Source organism: Camelus dromedarius, chromosome 21 (genome assembly GCF_036321535.1).
Source record: "Camelus dromedarius isolate mCamDro1 chromosome 21, mCamDro1.pat, whole genome shotgun sequence".
In the NCBI taxonomy this organism is placed as follows: Eukaryota; Metazoa; Chordata; class Mammalia; order Artiodactyla; family Camelidae; genus Camelus; species Camelus dromedarius.
The window spans coordinates 15475364-15496375 of NC_087456.1; the positions used below are offsets into that span (position 1 = coordinate 15475364).

The following is a 21012-nucleotide window of genomic DNA, read 5'->3' on the forward strand; positions in this document are numbered from 1 at the left end:
CCAACATAAATAATTTGCAGGCTATAGTAAATTGTTACTTAACTGTTCTGAAGTATTCCTGGGGATTGTGAAATCCAGACTAGCAAACCTTAATAATTCAGAAGTGGAATGTTTTGAGTCCTACCTGTAACTACACATACACACAGATATATAGTATATATGCACATATCCATTCATGTTGTAAAGATTTTAACTTTCTCTTTGTAAGAAAAGACTACTCTTGTGTCTGGATTGACATGCTCTATAAACATTTTAGATTTCATTTAGTGCAAAATTCCAAGTTAGAAAAGTATTTTGACAGGATGGTATGCGCCAACCCATATGGACCCCTTGGGAGAAAGTGCACTCTGCCCTTCTTCCTGACACACTCTGCACTCCTTCCTGACACGCTGACATTTAAATGACACTGGACACAGAGTATAGTACTAGGGTCACTTCTGGTGACATACCCAAAACTTGAAGACTGTAATGCTTATTATCCACCCCAGCTCTGTTGGAGGCCACACAAGTGTACAGAGCAACATCAGACACCTGAGCTCTCACAATCCTGAAAAACAGTTGGACCCCACATTTCATAATTTGATCTCATTCAACATATCCAAATACAATACTTGTGATTTACATAGAGTTTACAGAAGGTGATTTATTTGGGGAAATTTTAGTTATAAAGCTTATAACCATCCATCACATTATACAGATGCCTCAAATGCAATTTATTCTACAAAGTTGATTAGACACTAAGAGTAAGCCACTGAAAATACAGTGCAATTTGAGAGGTTAAGCATTTTTCAAATACGTATTAATAGAGAACAATGCTAGCATGAAAATCACAATTGTAATAAGCATCTTCTTATCATTTTGCCATATATAATTTTTGCTAAAATAGTAGTTATTGAAAAATGGGTATGTGATGGCTGTATCTGTCTTTGAAAGACCTATTTTATGCAAACTTACTAATACACGAGCACTTAAATAAGAGTAATAAACCATCTCAATTTCACTTCTGCCATACTCCCTCTTCTAAAAAATACTGAAATGGAAACAAACACACAATAGTATAAAACATTTTAAAAACAGTTTAGAGGACGTTAAAAGTCTATAATCACAGTGACCTGAGCTGCCTAGCAAATCACACACAGTTAAATCTGACCTGATAACCTGCCCTCCAGACAGCAACCGGATGTGGGAGGACAGAGGCAGAGGAAGCCCATTCTTCAGCCAGTTAATCTGTGGTGGAGGCGTCCCTGTGGCTCTGCATTCAATATTTACTGATGTATCCACCAAAGCCATTAATTTCTCTGCTTCTTCTTTATTTCCCCTAATTGCAGGAGGAACTATGTCATGAAGAAAAGGAGAGAGAGAGAAGGCGGTGGGGGGGCATGTATTACTAGCTCAAATCATTTCAACTACATGTGCCCATACTTCTGCTTTGTATTCCAAAAGGAAACAAAGACATCTGATTTTAGAGCTAAATGTTTTAGACACCTACTGCTGGACCTTCAAAATTTCTTCTGATAGGTTCCTAAGGTAGCACAGTTAAAAGAGGGTGAAATTTCATATCTACCATAGATATTCAAGTTAAAAATTCGGTCTTCTTCTCCAGCAGGATTAGTAGCAACACACATGTATTTCCCCGTGTCAGATGGGAGAGCACCATCAATGTTTAACATGCTGCCATCTGCAGTCACCCTAGAGAAAAGATCATAACAGAGGCACGGAGATGATTTACATGGATCTAGTTCTGAAAACTCACTCCAGATTACTATGTTCTTTAAAAAAAAAAATACCACCCTAAAATGAATCTCCATCTTGGATGTAATGGTTCAAATCTTTTTCACTCAGTACACAGAAGCCTATTAAAGTCAGAGCTAGTGAAACTGATGGAGATTTCAGGCAACCAACTACACTTCTACAGTAATGGGTCTCATATATCCACTGCCTCCTTATGAGAAAAAAGGAAATGAACAAACTCATGTTAGGAACTTTTCTATCTGGGTCATAGGCAGACTTGTTTTTCTCAGAGTTAGAATGTTTTATCCTTAGTTTCCAACATAAGGTTTGAATTAAGTGAAAATTACAAAAATTCTGCTATAACAATTTGAGAATGTTAAAATGAGAAATTAAACTAATAAAGTCCAGCTATAAACAACTTAGTAATACTCTTAGTGAGGAGTAGGATAGAATAATTTTTTTAAACAGTGACAACAACTTAGTAGTATGAATGGGTATTTCAGGGTCATAAAATTTTTTCTTCAAATTGCTGAAGCTTTTCCTTTGAATAACTTAATAGTGAATAATAACCATACAATTAAGGTCTCAACAATATTTATTACATTATTGATTCTCTTCGCACACCATTAATTATCAAATAAAACTTCCTCTGTTTTATAAAGAGATTAAATTGCCATCTACAGTTATTCTTACAATAGTGATTTCATTAGATTCTCCCAGTGTCAAAAGTAAATACTCCATTTCTACTATATTATGTTATCAAATATAGTTATTGAGAATTACAATTTTATTATCTGTGTCTATTTTACTTTTTCTTTTTCAAAATGTTGATTTTAAAATCCCATGAATTTAACCATATGAATAAACAAAACAGCAAGTTGCCATGACCAAAGGAAAGCAGTAAGTTGACTTTGGAAAAACTACTTTATTTGACTGACAAACTGGCCCACTGACAAACATATACATATTGTGGAGCTGGAAATAAATAATAAAGTAGTGGGGAGGGCATAGCTTAAGAGGTAGAGTGCATGCTTAGCATGCACGAGGTCCTAGGTTCAATCCCCAGTACCTCCTCTAAAAAAATAAACCTAGCTACCTCCCCACAAAATAAAAAAAAATAATAAAGTAGATATAAGAATAAGTATATTTGGGATCTTAATGTAAGAGAAGTGATAGATTCTAAATTCCTAGGAACAAATATTATCTTATAGAAGATAGTTAGGTCCCACCAACTATCTGGGACTTGGTTCGGAATAGGGTTGATATCAGCTGATTGAATAAAAATAATTAAATATTTGTTAACTATTCAGAAATGCTCACACCAGAGATATAAAACTCAAAATGTATCTCTAAACTGAAATACCATTTGACAATTTACCAAACCTTGTAAAGGAGACACATATCTAAATTTTAACATAAAATGACTTCAAAGAAAATAACATATTTATCTTTCTTTATATTATGTATCTTCAATTCATTGACTAGAAAATATATTCCAAATCCTTAAATTTAAAATATTGGTTCAAAATCATAAAGTTTGCAATATATTTAATAAATGCCTGCTTACGTATATATTCTTCCAATAGTTACAATTATTCTGGTATGTGTATGCAAGGAGGCCTTGTGATGAAATAAGGTAGAGGAGTGTAGAATTCTGGATTTGCCTTCTAAAGGCATTTGGTTTTGAAAGTAGCAGGAAGACCTTACCACATATTCATTCTATCTCTATGTGATTTGCAGCATGGGTAAAAGTGTCAGCTGAAAACAGGATTTGGACAAATCACTACAATGAATGAACCAGGTTACGATGATATTGTACCTTTTCTCAAAACGAGCCAAGCACTATGGCATGTTCGTTGGTTTGGTAATTTCAGGACACAAAATCATATTTAAGAGGTGCCTGATGAATCTTTTATAGGATAAAATTGGTTTGATGTTAGCAGGAAAGAACTAATTATCTTATGACATGACTTTGGTATAAACATTCTAAAATAAGGGGAATAAAATCTACAACAGTTAACTAACACTCATAGGAATGAATGTGTGAAAAGATTTTATAACAGAGTTGATGGACAGGGAACACATACACACACATACACAAATACATGTTAGTGATTCTCCAAGGAGAATTTCTGTGTCCAACTCTCCAAAATTTTATCCTTTTTCTTTCTGAAAACAATGACAGCCAAGTTCCAAAGAGATCAAATTTGCTATTATTCATGTGAAATTTGATGCATAAAGGATTGCAGAAGACCTTATAATTAATGATGCAAAGATTCTTTTTACACATACCGGATTCTTTCTGTTTCACTGTTAGCTATGGGCTTTCCATCTCTAAGCCATTGAAGAAGTGGGGTAGGAATGCCATTTGCGTTGCAGACCAGCTCAACATTTTCCCCGAGAAGGACGCTGACTTCACTTGGAATTTCAGCACCAGCAATATCTGGAGGAACTTTGGAGGAATAATTAAGACTTTCATTATCAAGGCACAAGAATATAAATTCTAATGAATACAGCAGAATCACAGAACAATATGCCATTTGTATTTCATATTCTTCTTAGATTGTGATTTAAGATCAAACTCATGTTATTGCTATAAATTATTTTAAAATGAGGAATAGGGTAGAGGAACCACTTCAATAGCCCTGTTATATTTGTAAGTTGATATAATTATTTGGTCATGGGAGTTGGTGACAAATCTACCTCATGGGCACCCTTCCTGGACAAATGGAATCACTCTTGGATTAAATCCTCAAAAGATGGCTCAGAATTAAAACAGTCCAGGAGAACCTGTTTTTACAAAATTTTGGCATAAAAGTCTGAGAAAAGTATTTAAGTTGGTTATTTCTTTCTCTATAACATTATTTATTCTGAACAGCATATTTTGTTATTGGTTTCAAAAGTCAGTCATTTCTGTTCTCTTTTTCTAGCCGTCTTTGTTTTTCACTGTAATGATTCAGTGAAGAACTATGTGTAATAAAAATATTGACAATAGTATTAGACAGAAACAAATCTAAATTCTTCCTCTAAATAATTAAGAGTGCTGTGTTGGAGGCAGTTCCCACCAGCTTGCAGGAGCCAATTTTCCACATCTTTCTGATTCCATGTTGAGTGCCACCACATTGGTAGCTTGAAATGGGTCACTGTGGGAAAATTTACACCACAGAAACTGACACACGATTAGTAGAAATCAAGACCTTCTGGTCTGCAAAGTCAGTTGTTAAATATTTACCAGCACACCACTGCATAATACCTCCAAATCCCACTTTAGTAGTCCAGAAGATCATCATAATTACACCAAGTCTGTAGAATTTAGATTTACTAAAGAAGTTGAATCAGTAAGAATGTCAATGAGACATCCTATAGTGAGTGTCTAATATAGGAAAAGCACAGACTAGATCCTATGTGCATACATAATTTCTAGTCCTAAGACATAATAACTTATATTAAAAAGTCTGGTAAAATCTTTGGTCATACCACAGACCCCATGATTGGCCTCTATTATTATTAATGCATTAAATATACTTAACATGCAATTTCTGATGGTGAATCTCTATATAGATACTTTTCCCTTTTTGCTTCTGAAATCTTAAAGCATCAATAATAGGAAAAACCACTGATAATCATAGATTATCTCAATTTTTCTTTAATTTCAATTTTTAGGTGATCAATTTTAACTAATTTTACTGTGGTGATCATTTTGCAATATATACATGTATCAAATCATTATGCTGCACACCTTAAACCTACACAATGTGATATGTCAATCAGATCTCAAATAAAACTGGAAAAAAATTTCAATTTTAGCTTTTAGCAGAGCACACAACAGGTATATAATATTCACAACTACATTTATAGCTTATGAGAAATTTTTTTCATAGTAACCGTAATAAAATTGAAAAAACCAAGCATTTCAACTTAGTTTCAAGTTAGATTTCCATTTCAATTTAAACATTTGGCCAAAAGTAACAACCAAAGGCTTACTGAAAATCAAAATGATGCAAATTCTCCCTGCAGTGTGCAATCCTATGCTGGAACGTAGTAGGTGGTAATTGAATATTTATTGGATGAATTAACAGCTCCTAAATGAGTGTAAGATTCACGCCACCCCAAACAGTATAAGATTCGTGATTACTTAAAATTTACTCAATCCACAACCAGTAGTTAGAACTCTCCTTATGAATTAAATCTTACTTATCTATGTAAATAGGAACAGACCTATAGGCTTAGTATCAAAATAAGTTATGCCAGTTTTAAATAAGTCATTCATTAGGATACTCATATATGAAGGCAATCATTTCAGGAACCATGAGAATAGATTTTGAAATTTCTACTATTCTTTTCCCCACATTTATGTTCATTTTCATGAAAATACTATCTACTGGTAAATGTAGGACAGAAAATTGACAATATTTTTTGTTTATCTAAAGTTATTTCTTAAGATACTTTATAAGTCAAATCATTATGCTGTACACCCTAAATGTAATAGTTCTTTACATCTATTATATCTCAATAAAATGCAAAAAGAAAAAATATCCAAAACATGCAAAAATATTTTGAATCAATTATACATGATCTATTTAGATGTGCACTTACTCTGTACTATAGATAGAATGGGATAAAAAAAATTGACAGGTCGTAGTGTACACCACATACCTTGAATCGAAAGTGTATAATTTTTCTGTGCTCTCCCCTCCATATTTGATGCAATGCATGTATAGTTTCCACTATCTGAATGCTGAGACCGAGCAATTTGGAGTTTGCTACCTCCAGACAAAATATGAACTTCAAGTGAGACAGAATTTTCTAGAGGTGGAAACAAAGCAAAACAAAACATAAAAGAGCTTTTATTTTCACATCTCTGCAGTTCACCATAAAAATGTCTTACTTCATGTGATAAATGTATTTCTTAAAAGTTCTTCCTTTGGATTTTTTATTTTAAACGAGAGCCTCTTTTGAAGAAGGAAAAGAGAAAAAATCTCTATAAAATGAATAATCACTTTATGAGTCTATTTTGTAAGCTTGTATTATGGTATACTAGGCCTTCTGAACCGAACACAGCTATGTGTGTAACACGGAACATGTACTAGTTTATTAATCTAGTGAATTAAGAGCAAAAGAAAAGAATCATTAAAAAATGCACAGCTACATTACCTATGGGTTTGTGGTTCTTCAACCACGCTATCGTGGGAGGTGGGATTCCAGCGGCATCACATGTTAAGGTCACAGGATTGCTGATTGTCTCCACAATGACTTCTTTTCCAGGCCCATCAATACTGGGTGGCACTGTAAAAAGACAGAAGATCATGTGTCCTCATTCAGCGAATTCAGGACACTTTCTTTCATTTGCATATCTGGGGGAAAAAGACTTGTATTAGAGGCAGATGCTCACCATATACATTGAGGTGGAAATTTTTATCATCCCGTCCTGCTACATTTATAGCTCTACATACATACTGGCCTGTGTCAGATACCTAAAAGAAAAAGATACTATTGTATGTGCTCCATTAAGTTACAGATGACCAATCACACTGGTCAAGTGTTGATTAAATCATCAGTCATCTTTCTGTGCCGATGCCCCAGTCCTAATTGCCTTCTACAACCCTGCTTTTTTTAAAAATGAAAAATGAGGAGGATAATGGCAGTGATGATGTTATTGTTTAGTGAAAATAAATTTTTCACTGTAGTAATGGGAATATGCAACTTTCAATGCTCTCTTCCATAATCCCACCAAGGAGTCATGACACACAAACAAGAATGAAAGATGCACCTGAGCTTTCTTGATGTGCAGCATCTGTCCATCTGCCAAAACCTCCAGGTGAGGAGACTCTGTTACCATCCGCCCATTCTTGTACCAGGTGATGATGGGAGGTGGGACAGCGTTTGATTCACACTCCAATGACACTGAGGTCCCCTCTCTTACATTAACTACAGAAAGAGATTCGCTGCCATGATCTTTAATGCTTGGGGGCACTGAAGGAAGAAAATAAGAACAGAGAATTTCTTTTTTTCATTACGATGCTCAGATAGAGAATACCTAATACCAGCTTATAAATAAAAGAATCTTCTGCGAATAGCAAAAACAAACCATAAACGGTCAGGGAAACTTTTTTCTTGCTTTCACCAGCTTGGTTGATAGCTATACAGGTGTATTCGCCACCGTCAGATACCTTGGCCCGGATGATCTGTAAGGTTCGACCACCTGGGGGCAAATAGAAAACAAACTGAAGAGTGGCATAGAGGGTGTTGTAGTAACCTTTTTAATCAGTAAGATAAATGGCAAAATATATCCTTTTCCTTAAAGGAAAGTTTGTATAGAAGCATTTCATATTTAAAATGAAAGAACTGAATCAGTTTCCTTTGACCCTTCCTTTATTATTTATTCTACTTCAGAAGAAATTAATAAAATTTTCTCTCCAGTAGCCAAACATGGGGAGTAAAACTGACTGATGTAGATTCTAGTGAGCAAACAGTAATTGTACTAGAGTGAAAATATATTAACAAGTATTTTCTGGGTTTAAATCTCCCACAGTGCAGAAGTGGCTCTCCGTCCGTAGGTCTGTTTATCCTCAAGAAGCTTTAGGACTGATGAAAAACCACCAGTGAATTTATGCAAAGAAAGCCCTATTTACTGGTCTACCACCTCCAAGGAATTACTCAGCAGTTCTGTCTCTCAATTTCACAATTTCTTGAAGTAGAGCCCGGTACTATACATTCCTGCTAAAATCACAGAAGTCTATACAATCCGACCCCAAATGGCTGAGAGGCATTCAATGTGAACAAAGAAACAGAGCAAGACAAAAGTCTGGAAAGAGACTAAGTTGACATGCCATTTGTATTAAAATTAAAGAACAACGAGAAAGCGTTGCCCACTTGTAAGAGTATCAGGCTCCTCACCAGGCACGATGAGAGCATTTGTGTTTAGCTTGATGGGCTGCTCATTCTTGAGCCAGCTGAGATCGGGAGGTGGAAAACCAGACACCTCACAGGTCAGAGAGATGAAATTGTTCACCACAACAGTGAGATTTTCAGGGTTGGGACCAATGACACTTGGAGGAACTGTAATAGAAATATATTAAAAAGTGAAATCTGATATTATCAGTAACACATACCCTAATTTATTAATATAAGACCAACCATCGCACTCTGCTAAAGCAGTGAATTAATGATACTCTTAATTATTTCACTGTCTTTCTTCTTAGAATTCCCTAATGCCTTCATCAAACCCATGCCCATCAGTTCTGTATTTCCCAGCTGGAAGAAAATACTAGAATTTTCAAAGGCAAGTAGAAAAGGAGGAAGTAGCAAAGACAACTTTGAGAATCAGAGACTGGAAAGGCAAGATGTAAACAAGCATGGCGGGGGAGTGTCCCAAAAGCCAAGAGAAGAAAATTTTTGAAAGAGTCAAATGCTCAAGAATGTCAACCGCTCGAGAGTGAGAAAGCTGAAGTTGGGAAAACGCCGGTTGGACTTCTGATGTCATCTCATGAACTCAGTGAGGAGTTTCATCGGAGTTGTGGGGATGGAACTGGGTGTGCGGTGGTGGGAGAGGAGAGTGGGGGTAAGGAATGGAAACAGTAAATATATACAGCTATCAGGGCAGGGGGCTTTGAAAAGGGGGAAAAGGGGAGGCAGCTGATGAGAAATATGAGGTCTAAGGGAGAGGTTTTTTCCCCTTAACTAAAGAGGGAAGAGACAAGTACATTTATGCACTCTTGGGGAGAAGGTAGTGAAAGTGAGGATTTCAATACTGAAAAGGAAGCGTCTGTGTGATTTTTGAAAAGGCAGCAACCAGGGATCTAGAGTTAAGTTAGTCTTTGGTCTCTGGCAGGTGGAGAAGTGCCTCTACCTTGTGTTGTAACAAAGGAAGGACAAAGTGGCGGTAACAGGTAAGCTAGCATTTTTGACTTGATGGTAGGAATTTGCAGTGGTTTCTGGGATATGCCTTCTCTTTTCCCTGTAGAACAGGAGGTAAGGGCATGTACGGGGTAAAAGTGAGAGTGAAGGTGAGACTGTTATTAACTGAATATTCCCCCCCGACCCAATTCATACTCTGAAGCCCTAACTCCCAGCGTGATTGTATTTAAAGGGCCTTTAAGGAAGTTTCAAAGTTAAATGAGGTCATTGCGGGGTTGCCCTGATCCTGTAGGATTATTGTCCTTATAAAAAGAGACCCGGGTGAGCTTCCTCGCTTTTCTGTCCAGGCGTGATCACTGGAGAGGCCTTGTGAGGACCAAGTGGTCATCTGCAAGCCGGAAAGAACCTTCACCAGAAACTGAACTCTGCTGGAACCTTGATCTTGGACTTCCCATGCTCCAGAATGCTGAGAAAATGAACTTCTGTTGTTTAAGCCATGTGGTCTCTGGTGTTTTGTTATGGCTACTGGAGCTGATGAAAACAGGGACCATCTGACATCCAAGGAGAGGGGAGGTGGTGAGACAGAGGCACTGTGGAGTAGAGACACGAGGAGGAGCCCAGGCAGTATGGAGGGCTCAGTGCAAGCTTGTACCTATGAATTTGCAGTGACACCAGTATTCCTGGCACTCAGAGTTCCTCCAGCCATGATTAGCTACCTGGGTGCATGCATGGGATTTAGTGAGAGGTAACACAGCAAAGCAGCCAAGTTTACAACCTCCAGATTCAGACCACCGCAGTTAACATCCTGGTTCTGCATTTGCCAGATGTGTAACTATGGGCCTGTTACTTACCCTCACTGAGCCTCGGTTTTTTCCCCTTGGTAAAAGAGGTATAAAATAGTACCAACCAGCTGGGGTTATCGAGATAATCAAATCAAATCAATAAATAAAACACTTGGCTCAGCGCCTGGTCACTATCAAGCAGTCAGCACGTTGTGTCGCTGAATGCACAGCTGAGCTTTTATGGAGCAAGAGAACTGAGAAGACGTGGGCCCAGCAGAAGGGACTGATACGGTGTTCCCTGAAAGCTAAGCTGGATGTGAAGGAAAGGAAAGACACAGAGGGCTGGAAAAAACTCCGAAGGTCAGAGTCCAAAAGAAGCGAGCATTGTTGTAGGAAAAGATAACAAATGGGATTTTTAAATGAGAATAATTTAAATTGTTTCTTCCCCAAATGAATTTCCCAATATTTAAGTATGGGTTCCTGGCTGCAGTCAGGAGCTCAAGATGCCATGAACGGATGAAAGGGGAAACCCCCTCCTGAACTCTAATTCTTAGAGGTTAACACTAGAGGCTGCTGCTTTTCAAGTCACACAAGGCTCCCAGTTCAGGCGTTTTTGCTGTGTATGAAGAAGAGGAAACAGGTATCAGGGAAATAAAATAAAGGAACAACAAGTATTTATTTAGTGACTACCACGACTTGAGGGTCTAGGAAGACCACGAGCTGTCAGAATGACCATTTGCCTACAGCATTGATGATAAAGGTATGGGACAGAGGTGAAGACACACACACATAAAGGTCACAAGGTAACATATGTAACTGCTAAAACTGGGGTATTGAACAAGATGCTTTTGATAACCTAAGGGAGGAAAAATTAATTCTGCCTTGGGGAATCAGGAAAAATCATCATTTTTATTTTTCACCATTTGTTCTACTGCACTTTACAGATGAGAATGTGTGCTTTCACAATGATTATATTTGTTTAATTCATTCCTCCTGGGAGTTCACAACACATTGTTTGTTTGGGTCAGAGTTACTCATTAAAAAAAAAAATCTTGCCAAGCACTGGGAATACAAAGATAAAAGTGCTTCAGGTATCTCCTGCAGAAACACGCAACATTGCTGGACACCAGTACTCCCTACGTATCACACCAAAAAAGAATGTCCATTACGCTAAACAGAAGTCTCCTGAAGGAAGACATTTTTCATGAAATGTCAAATTCCAGCTATTTCCAAAATGAGCTACTAGAATTTTGCCTATGAGTCACACATGTAACAAAAATCTCTTATAATAGTTGTTCACTATTTTCAATTTAATATTCTGGAAGCAGCTGGGCATCATGAAAATAAAACTATTTAAGGTAGTCCTCCAACTGCTGTTTTAGCCAAAAATTAGTATTTACAGAGTGTCTACCATTTATCATGAACTTAAAACCTGATGAATGAATTAGGTGTACTGATGGTTTTTAGGAATTATTTAACTCCACAAAAGTGACTTTTTCTTCAGGGAGCATATTAGGTACTGGAGGACGTAACTCAACATGAATTCTACAACTTAGGGCTGAAGCTGGTTCCAGTCAGAACTAATGGATATATATATATTTTTAATGAGTAGAAGAGCTCTATTTGGTTCTAACTTTATATAAATTTGTAATCTTTGGGATTTCAAATTTTGATTTTGTTTTACTTTCAAATAGGTAGGAGTAATTACTTTCTCTTGAGGGACTGAAATAGTATAAAAACAGACTTCCTAAAAGATTTGTACTTTGTAAATTCTACAAGCTGTGGTGGGAAGAAAAAGGGAGAGAGACTGAATGAACGCAGGCTCCACACATTGTTCAAGTTAAGAAATACAAAATAAGCCAACATAATCTAAAACACAGTTTTCCTGCTTTTTCAAGTATACCCTAACAGATGTTTTTGGAAATGAGCTCTTACCATGAACATTGAGGTTAAAATATTTTTTGGCACTTCCAGCTGTGTTCTCAGCAATACACACATACCTGCCGATATCTGTTATTCGAGTATTTAGAATCTAAGGGGAAAAAAATGAAGACATTCCAACTGAAATTTTTTATAAAGCAACTTGTCAACTTTTGAGAAGAAACAATACATATTCTTTCTAGTTGATACCAGATGAACATAAGAAAAAAATTTTGTATGTAATCGTGCTGATGTTGGCTTTTATTAGTCAAGTCAGTCAAATAAATATTTGTAAAGATTACTAGTCAGAAAAGGCAATTTTACACATACTTGTGGTATACTGACTACTAAACGTCCCCAATCATTCTCCCACTTTCCTAGCCATACCCCCGGCAATGTGACTTTGAACTTCCTCCCATCAGGAAGTGGGGTAAAGATGTGGAATTCGTGTTGGTCTTGTGACTGGCTTCAACCAAATAGAACGTCATGGGGGCGACAGTGTTCCATTGCAAATCTAGGCCTGAAAAGGCATTGCGCATTTCTCCTCACTCGTTTGGAACCCTGCCATCGCCATGGGAGGGAGCCAGGATTAGCCTGCTAGAGGGTGAGAGGTCACATGGGCAAGAGTCAACCCTGTTAGTGCAACTGAGGCCTCAGACAAGTGTGAGCACCCTCTTACTCAATCCACAGGATACGGACAATTAGTAAGACTGAGACCAAAGCAATCACCCAGCAACTAGAAGAGCTGTGAGCTAAACAAACGCTTACTGGTTTAAGTCATTGTTTTGAAGTGGTTCATTTCATGCAGTAACAGTTAATATAGTAGTTATATTTTCTTTTTCATTATGCAGAAATTTCTATCCACTTATATATCTTTTGGCCCAAGACACAGAAACCTTTCAGTATTTTGCTCGAGGTGGTATGATCATCAAATAGAAAAAGTCACTGATGTTTAGAAGATACTTTGATAATTCAAGGTTATTTACAGGCAGTGAACCTAATTCTTTTTTTTAAATAAAGAACTCCATGAACTCTGTACTGTGTTGGATATACTGATAGTGATGCTTAGATTCTTGGGTTTATAAAACATCATTTATATGTTCAAGAAATAATTTATTAGGTTGTATCCTAACAAAAGAGAGTTGGTGTTACTTCTACAAGTGCCTAACTTCCTTTTAGGACACTTGAAAAAGACAGACATGCCCGTAAGTGAACAATAACTCTGGATATTTATGTGATTTGCATTATTATTTATTATTATCAATTCTTTGCAATATAGGACACATTTTAGCGTCTAGGGACCCTTATATCACCTAGAATTTTACCATCAGAAATATGCAATGCAAAGGATTATAATAATTTGCTTTTTTTTTGACGTATAGTCGGTTACAATGTGTCAATTTCTGGTGTACAGCATAATGTCCTAGTCATGTATATATATTCATATATTTGTTTTCATATTTTTTCACTAAAGGTTATTTATTAAAAGATGCTATACAGAAGAAATTTGTTTTTTATCTATTTTTATATATAGTGGTTATCACTGGCAAATCTCAAACTCCCAAATTTATCCCTTCCCATCCCCTTTCCCTCTATAATAATTTGCTATTAATGTGGTTTTTATCATAAAGGCCATATTGCAGTAAATTTATGGCAGAGGTATGTGTGTTTAATGTACAGATAACTTCTGGAAGAATATGTTAATCAGAGGTAACTGGTCACCTCTGATGGGGGAATAAAATGAAGAAGAATTTTATATCTTTCTTATAGTTAGTGATTTTTACAAATATATATAAACCAATAAAAGTAAGCTTAAATTTTAAAGAGACAAGTATAAAATACAAAGTCAAATAGCTATTTTAAAATTAGATTTTTTACTTTTACCTGCAGAATTCTTCCATTGGATAGAAATTTATGATGCTCATCCTCTAGCAAGGGCTGCCCATCTTTTTGCCAGGAATTCCTTGGTGCAGGGCTGCCACTGGAGAGACACTCCATCAGCACACTCTTGTCCACCAGCACGGTGACCTCCTCAGGGAGATCACTATTTGCTCCCTTGATAACTGGCGGCACTGATGAGAGATTGCAACAAAGAGATAATGACGGGAAATAAAGTCTCTTCTAAGTTATTCTCATTTTCTGACAACTTTAGGAAGTTTTAGAAAATAGAGGAGCAAAAGTTTAAGAAGAAACCATGATCCTGAAGTAACATTTTACACTAATAAATGAGGGTTGTCATAAAAATTATGTGAATTTGGTTTTATTCTCTTCCCTCTCTTCACCTATTCTGGACTAATTCTTCCCACAGCTTCATTCCCATTAAGAATCCCAATTCTTCCCCAATATACCTTGTCTGGTTTCTCTCTCAGCCCCTTCCACTGTGCCCTCTGGGTTTGCAAGCATACTTGCAAGTAGCATCCGCACAAATTAGTAATTAAGTCTACTTGGTCATCTAGACGAACCAAGTAAATCTTTATAGTGTATTTAAAATGTACAGATTTGGTCTCATCTGCAAGGGAATCGTCTGGGTTACTCAGAGTGTGTTTCCCCAGACTCAGTACCAGTGGTATCATGATAAGTATCACCTGGGAGCTTGGCTACAAATGCAGATTTTGGGGGCCAATTCAGACTTCCTCAAAGGGCATCCCTAGAAGGGGCCAAGAAATTTGTATTTTAACAAACTCTGCAGGTGATCAATACGCACACTAAAGTTTGGGAAGTCACGCTCTACATCTTTCTACATGTAATTCATTCTCTTTTAAAATAATACTATAGAATCAATTCAGGTTCATGTCCACCTGATGTTGGACCAGTCAGTTATGAAAAATCACATATAACCCACAGAATTTAAAAAAATGGAAATGTTCAACTAGGAATGCCCATATTGGCTGCTTTTGTAAATATAGGAATTCATTTTCAAAGTGAATAATCATTTTGTTCTGTTTTGAAAGCTCAGTTATTTTGTTTCAATCTCTTGAAATGTACCATATCTTTATCAATCAGGGAAGACCCTATGTTTAAGGCAGATGCCTTCTTGTAGTGTTTGGGCCTCTCAAAACTAAACTGAAAATCTACGGGGAAAATAAGGCTACAAGGCCCGTAACAGAATTTCAGGGTTATTTTGAATGCATATTTTCACACTCAAAGTTACATGATTTTTACTACACTTTAGATAACATAACATATATAGTTTGAACTGCCAATTAGTAAATACTAAACTTGAATTTCAGATTAAGTGAGGCTATCACGACTCCCACACCAAGAAAACTAATCAAGTGAGATGCTGGGACATAAAGAGTCTACGTTTTCTTCAACTTTTACCTGGAGCTGAACCATTAGGAGCTACCTGGTGATGCACTGCAAGTCCAAGGTGTGACCTGCAGAGGCCTCCACCAAAGCGCTTTGCTCTGACCTGCCCCACCACCTGGGTTACATCACTCAGAATTGTACTCAGTGGCACAGAGGAGGTGAGCATCAAACATTGTGAAACATCCTTAATTTAGACAGACTTTGTGAGCCATTTTTCCTTTTTTTTTTTTTTTAACATTTTTTATTGATTTATAATCATTTTACAATGTTGTGTGTGAGCCATTTTTCTTGCTTTGTTCCTACCACTTTAAACTCATCTCCAACATGTTTTCCAACCTCCTAATTAAAAGTAACCAAACGAAGGCATGAACATCTCCCCTTGACTACCTAATCCCTAGACTTCACTTCAATTGAACCAAATCCCAGTCCTTCCGAAACGATACTATCTTGCTACTTTATCAGAGCCTTCCACTCTGTCCTAAACTCCTTCCAAACTTAGGTCAGATTAAGCCAGGTGGTCTAGGATACTCCATCACAGTTCCGGATGTTAGCACTGATTTTAATTGTCTTCTCTTCCCTTTTCCTTTTCCTTATCACTACCTTGTAGACTTGAAAATCGATGTTGATGACCCATCCCACCCTAATGTCACCTCTACCTGACTTCAGTCAGCCATAGACATAGACACACTTAAGACCATTCAACATGAACACCCCTTCCTCGTGCAAGTTTATAAACCCCCTGAAGGGCTGATGTCTACTGTATATACCGCTGTATCCTTAGTGTACAGTTCCTGGCACATTGTGAGCTAGCGATAGATATTTGTCAAATAAATGAATGTTGAATTCTTGTGTTTTCTCTCTTCCCACCTCTTTTCGGGCTTCCTCTGTAAGCTGGCTCTTTGTTTTCACTGTAAATTCTAGCCCTTTCACCCCTTCCCCCTTACAATCAGTCTATCAGCCTCCCTCCAAGCTCATGTTTCCTCTTGTCCTGCCTTGATCTCATAGTGGGTCATTTCAGTGATGCTCTGACTCACTGCACATTCTATGTCTCTTGCCCTCTAGTGCTTCTGCAACGTGTACTGTGTTACCTGGTGGTACTGCCCCCACAAGCACCTCCTCCCCAACACTTAGGTCACATCATCTAATTTTTTCCTACCTCTGACCCCAAGTTAATGAGGGTGGGCAATGACTAAGCCAATAGCTCCAACTTCAGGGTCTGATTGTCTGTTGCATCGCCCACAGTGGCAATTACTAACATTCTCTATTTTCCACAGGCCCAAATACCACCCCTACCATGCTTCCTCTTGTTCTCATACTAAAGGAAAAGATTAAACACAGTTGATATGCACCCCCACATATCCCTTCTTACATCCCAATGAATGGTAATTCACTACCACGAAATGCCCGTTGGCCTCTCTTGGCTCCTTAATTGCATTTTCACCTGTTCAAAGACCTGACTCCATCAATCCTTGCACCCTCCTCCCATCCACACGCACACTTGAAACTTTATTTTATCCCCTTATTTGGATCGTTTGATTGGTCTCTAAACAAGCTCAACTCTGTCTTAAATGTATTTTTTCAAATAAGCTGTTTATCCTAAAACATGATTCTACCTCTTATGCCTCTAGAAAAGGTCTTAAGGGTACTCTATATTTGCTTCCTGTTCTTTTTATTTGCTCAGTATTTATCCCTGTGCTCTGTAACACACTGCACTATACATCAACTGCTCTTCTGAATTTCACCAATGATTTCTTAGTTTGAAAGCCAAATGGCTCTTTCCCTCCATTTTTTATTTTCTTAAACTTGCTTTAGCATTCCATACAACACCCTCTTCTTGATAACCTTTCTTTTGCCCTTAGATTCTGTGACCTGGCAGGTTACTGCTTTTCATTAACTCCTCAGATTGTTCCTCCACTAATTCTGTTTTCTTTTTCCTGTCTCTTACTTGTAAATGGTCTCACAATGATCTTCTTTTGATCTTCTCCTACTCTATTACCTTTCTGTAGGAAATCTCATGCCTTTGCATAACGCCTGTTTGTGGATAACTCTCACATCTATATTGTTAGTTCAGGACACTCCTATGTTGTAACTTCCTATTTCCAATGTCCCATTCAACATTTTCCTAAGTATCTTGGTACCATGCGCATTCAACACATGCAAAACAAAATCGACTTTCTTCTTCCCAAGTCATGTTGTTTTCCTAAATCTTTTTTTTTTTAATGAATCTTGCTATTTTTCTTAATCATCTGGGATAAAAATCTCAGTTTCATCTTATACTCTGAGATAAGCGTCTAATGCTTCATATCACCTAATCACTTACTCTGTAAAATCTTTCATACCAAAGCTTCCTATACATCCCCATTACTACTTCTCCAGCTCAGCTCCTTGTAATGGAAGCATCTACTTGTTCCTGCTTCAAGTAACATCACCACTCTCTGCCCTTAAAGTTACAATACTTCTTCCAGTCTCCGTCCACACATTCATATGGAGATGACTGTGGCCCAAGGATAGGCACATGAACTAGGCCTTATCAGTGAGGGCTTTGGCCCCTGTAATTAGTTCCAAAATGGATATGTGATTCATGCTTGGCCAATTAAATTCAATGAAATCCAATTCTAGGACTTCAGTTGTAAATACTGGAAAAGAAAAACTTTCACTTGGATGTGAAACTAGGAAGATGAATATTAGAGTTTCTAGGAGCTAGCTTGCTGTCCAAAGGGACCCCCCACCTGAGAGCAATGCTACCGGAGAAAAGCAAGAGCAAGGGGAAGTGGGCCTCTTCTGAGCCACAGAAGGCAGATGCGGCTGCAGCCAGCTCTACCCTGGGATTTTTCAGGTTCATGAATTAAGGGTTCTCTCTCTCTCTCTCTTTTTTTTTTTAATTTGGTTTAAATCAGTTTGTTATTTGATACTTCAAGATTCCTAACTAATGTGCTCTCAATTGGTATAAGACAATTAACTCCCTGGGAAAACTAGCAATTTCTGATTATCCTTATGTCTCTAAAATGCTTAGCGCAACATCTTGCAAAAATTAGTTCCTCAAAACAACTTTTGAGTGAAAGAATGCATAATAAACAAAACAAACAAAGAAACAAAAAGCCTCACAGAGCACACGGACGTCATACTGAAGGGAGTCTTCTCCAGCCTCGTTCACAGCCACACACACGTATCTCCCAGCATCTTCCACTTTAGCCCGGGGAATCTGCAACACTCGCCCTCCTGAAAATACATCCCAAGACATATGTTTACTTCTTCAAATCTCAGAGTGCAAGTGGTCATAAACAGAGATACAATTTTTCAGGTCTGATGACTTCCTTCCATTTTTTTTTTCAACCCTCTTACTTCATCCAGCGTTTCAGTTTTAATCCCATGTACCGTATTTATAACAAACACTGCGTTGCTGAGAAGTGAGCCAGTATGTGAAAGATCCCCTGAGGAATGAATAGCTTGTGCAGGTTCTCAGGGGAGGAATGTTGCTCTCTGTCCCTCCCACCTTCCATGTGTAATGTCACTATGCAGTGACTTCCTGCTTTTACAGTTTTGGACACACATAAAAGAAGTTTACACTGTTGGAGGCAAGTACCGATTAGAGAAAATAATAGCCAAGGATATAAAAGTTATCAAGCATACCATTATACATACAGTCTTGAAAGAATAACTGTATTTTTAAGCTTTTCATGTTGATATAATTTCAAAGTTACAGAAAAGTTGCAATAATTATATAAAAAATTCACTTGTTTACCAATTATTTATATCTCAATCCATTTGTTTGATCTGTCATATATATGTACATATTAACTTTTGTTTATATGTATAAATAATACTCTCAAATGATTCAGAAAAAGTATAAAATTGAGTATATATATTATATAGATATAGATACATACACATAATGTTTTTCTGAATCATCTGAGTCTGTTGCAGACGTGGTACCCCGTTACCTGTAAATACCTATAAATATATATTTCACAAAAGCAAGGATAATGCCTTATGTAACTAAAGTATAATGCTCAAAATTAGAAAATGTATAATCAATAAAAAATAATTAAAAACTACTATTGAACTATAGTCCATATTCAAATTTCATTATGAGTACAGTATTGCCTTTTATAGCTATTTTTTCTAAGTCCAGATCCAATTTAAGATCGCATATTTACATTTAGTTGTCATTTCTATTTAGTTTCTTTTTTTCTCCAAGACATTCTTCTATTTAAATGAGATAAAATTTACATACAATGTAAGGCACTAGACCTTAAGTGTACAATATAATAAATTTTGATAAGCTTATTTGAATATTTGCTAAAACTTGAATAGGGGCCTTGAAAATACCATTATTCTACAATTTAAACATCTCTTTCTCCACTGATGAGCCATGTAATAACTAAAATATTTGAAACTCATAATATTTACCATTGATTTATGAGAATTGCATTTAATAAACTGAGTAGTATCTATTTGCAAATATATTTTAGAAATTATCATTAATAATGTATAGAAACCAAATGGATTATTTCATCACACTATTTAGAAAAATGGAGGCACTAGGGAGCCAAAGGATTTTCTTAAGTTGATGGAATGACCCTGTAGGAGATCTGAAAATTAACTAAGGTGTTCTATCCTACATCAAATTCCCAGCCCAGACTCTCCTAGCTTGAAGCTACATGGAGATCAGTGGCATTCAGCGTCTTGTGTCAGTTAAATTCCAACACCAGAAATAAGTCAATTTGACTGGTCTAATAAATGAGAAGAAACACATTTGACAGAGAGTCAGATTTTCACCCCATTCCTAGCAATCTTTACCTGGTAAAATCAACACTCTGTCACTGGAGGTCAGAGGGTGGCCATCTTTGTACCACGTCAGTGTGGGAGGGGGAGCAGCATTTGTCTCACAGTAGAGAGAGATGGGATTGTTGATGATCACATCCTTGGCTTCACCATTTCTGCCAGTATCCAGCATGTTCCCTATTTCCCAGAGCTTCTGAAAACTTGGGGGGACTATGGAGGAATGACAGGAAATTTTGGACTCATGTGAATGCCAGTGTCAATTCATTAAACAAAGACCTTGGCTGTATTTTCCCAAGAGTGATTGGTACACATAAAAAACTAGAATATGTGAAAATCTTTTCAAGTACTTATATACCTAGCAATTCTAGCTCTCAGTCAAAAAAAGGAGCAGACAGAAGTTGGAGCTGGTGCTCATGGGGAAGAGTAAGAAGTATGGAGGTTAGAATGCTGGGCTCATGTTCTGCATGCACTCTCTCTCTCTCTGTTAAAAGGCTTTAGCACTTAGACAAAGGAGCCTGCTCTCAGGAAGGAACTACTATAGTAAGCATGGCTAAGGAATACGATCATACCAGGGAAAGCTAGTTTTGAGAAACCATTAAAAGACACTGGCTCAGTTCAGAGCATTCCT

The 21012-nt window shown here is 37.0% G+C and overlaps 1 protein-coding gene across 5 annotated transcripts in view; it reads right to left on the minus strand.

Annotated features, from left to right (window-relative positions):
- The window catches only part of HMCN1 (hemicentin 1), a 399451-nt gene that overhangs the window by 78099 nt on the left and 300340 nt on the right, over nt 1–21012 (minus strand). For all 5 annotated transcript variants that reach the window (XM_064477196.1, XM_031438568.2, XM_064477197.1 and 2 more), the window contains 14 exons: nt 20400–20594; nt 18705–18818; nt 14175–14362; nt 12306–12402; nt 8629–8790; nt 7820–7933; nt 7502–7704; nt 7124–7205; nt 6886–7017; nt 6388–6537; nt 4024–4183; nt 1565–1689; nt 1151–1334; nt 450–547 (listed from right to left, as the gene is read on the minus strand). In XM_064477196.1, the coding sequence (XP_064333266.1) occupies nt 450–547; nt 1151–1334; nt 1565–1689; nt 4024–4183; nt 6388–6537; nt 6886–7017; nt 7124–7205; nt 7502–7704; nt 7820–7933; nt 8629–8790; nt 12306–12402; nt 14175–14362; nt 18705–18818; nt 20400–20594 (2004 nt within the window). The remainder of the gene's footprint in view (nt 1–449; nt 548–1150; nt 1335–1564; nt 1690–4023; nt 4184–6387; nt 6538–6885; nt 7018–7123; nt 7206–7501; nt 7705–7819; nt 7934–8628; nt 8791–12305; nt 12403–14174; nt 14363–18704; nt 18819–20399; nt 20595–21012) is intronic.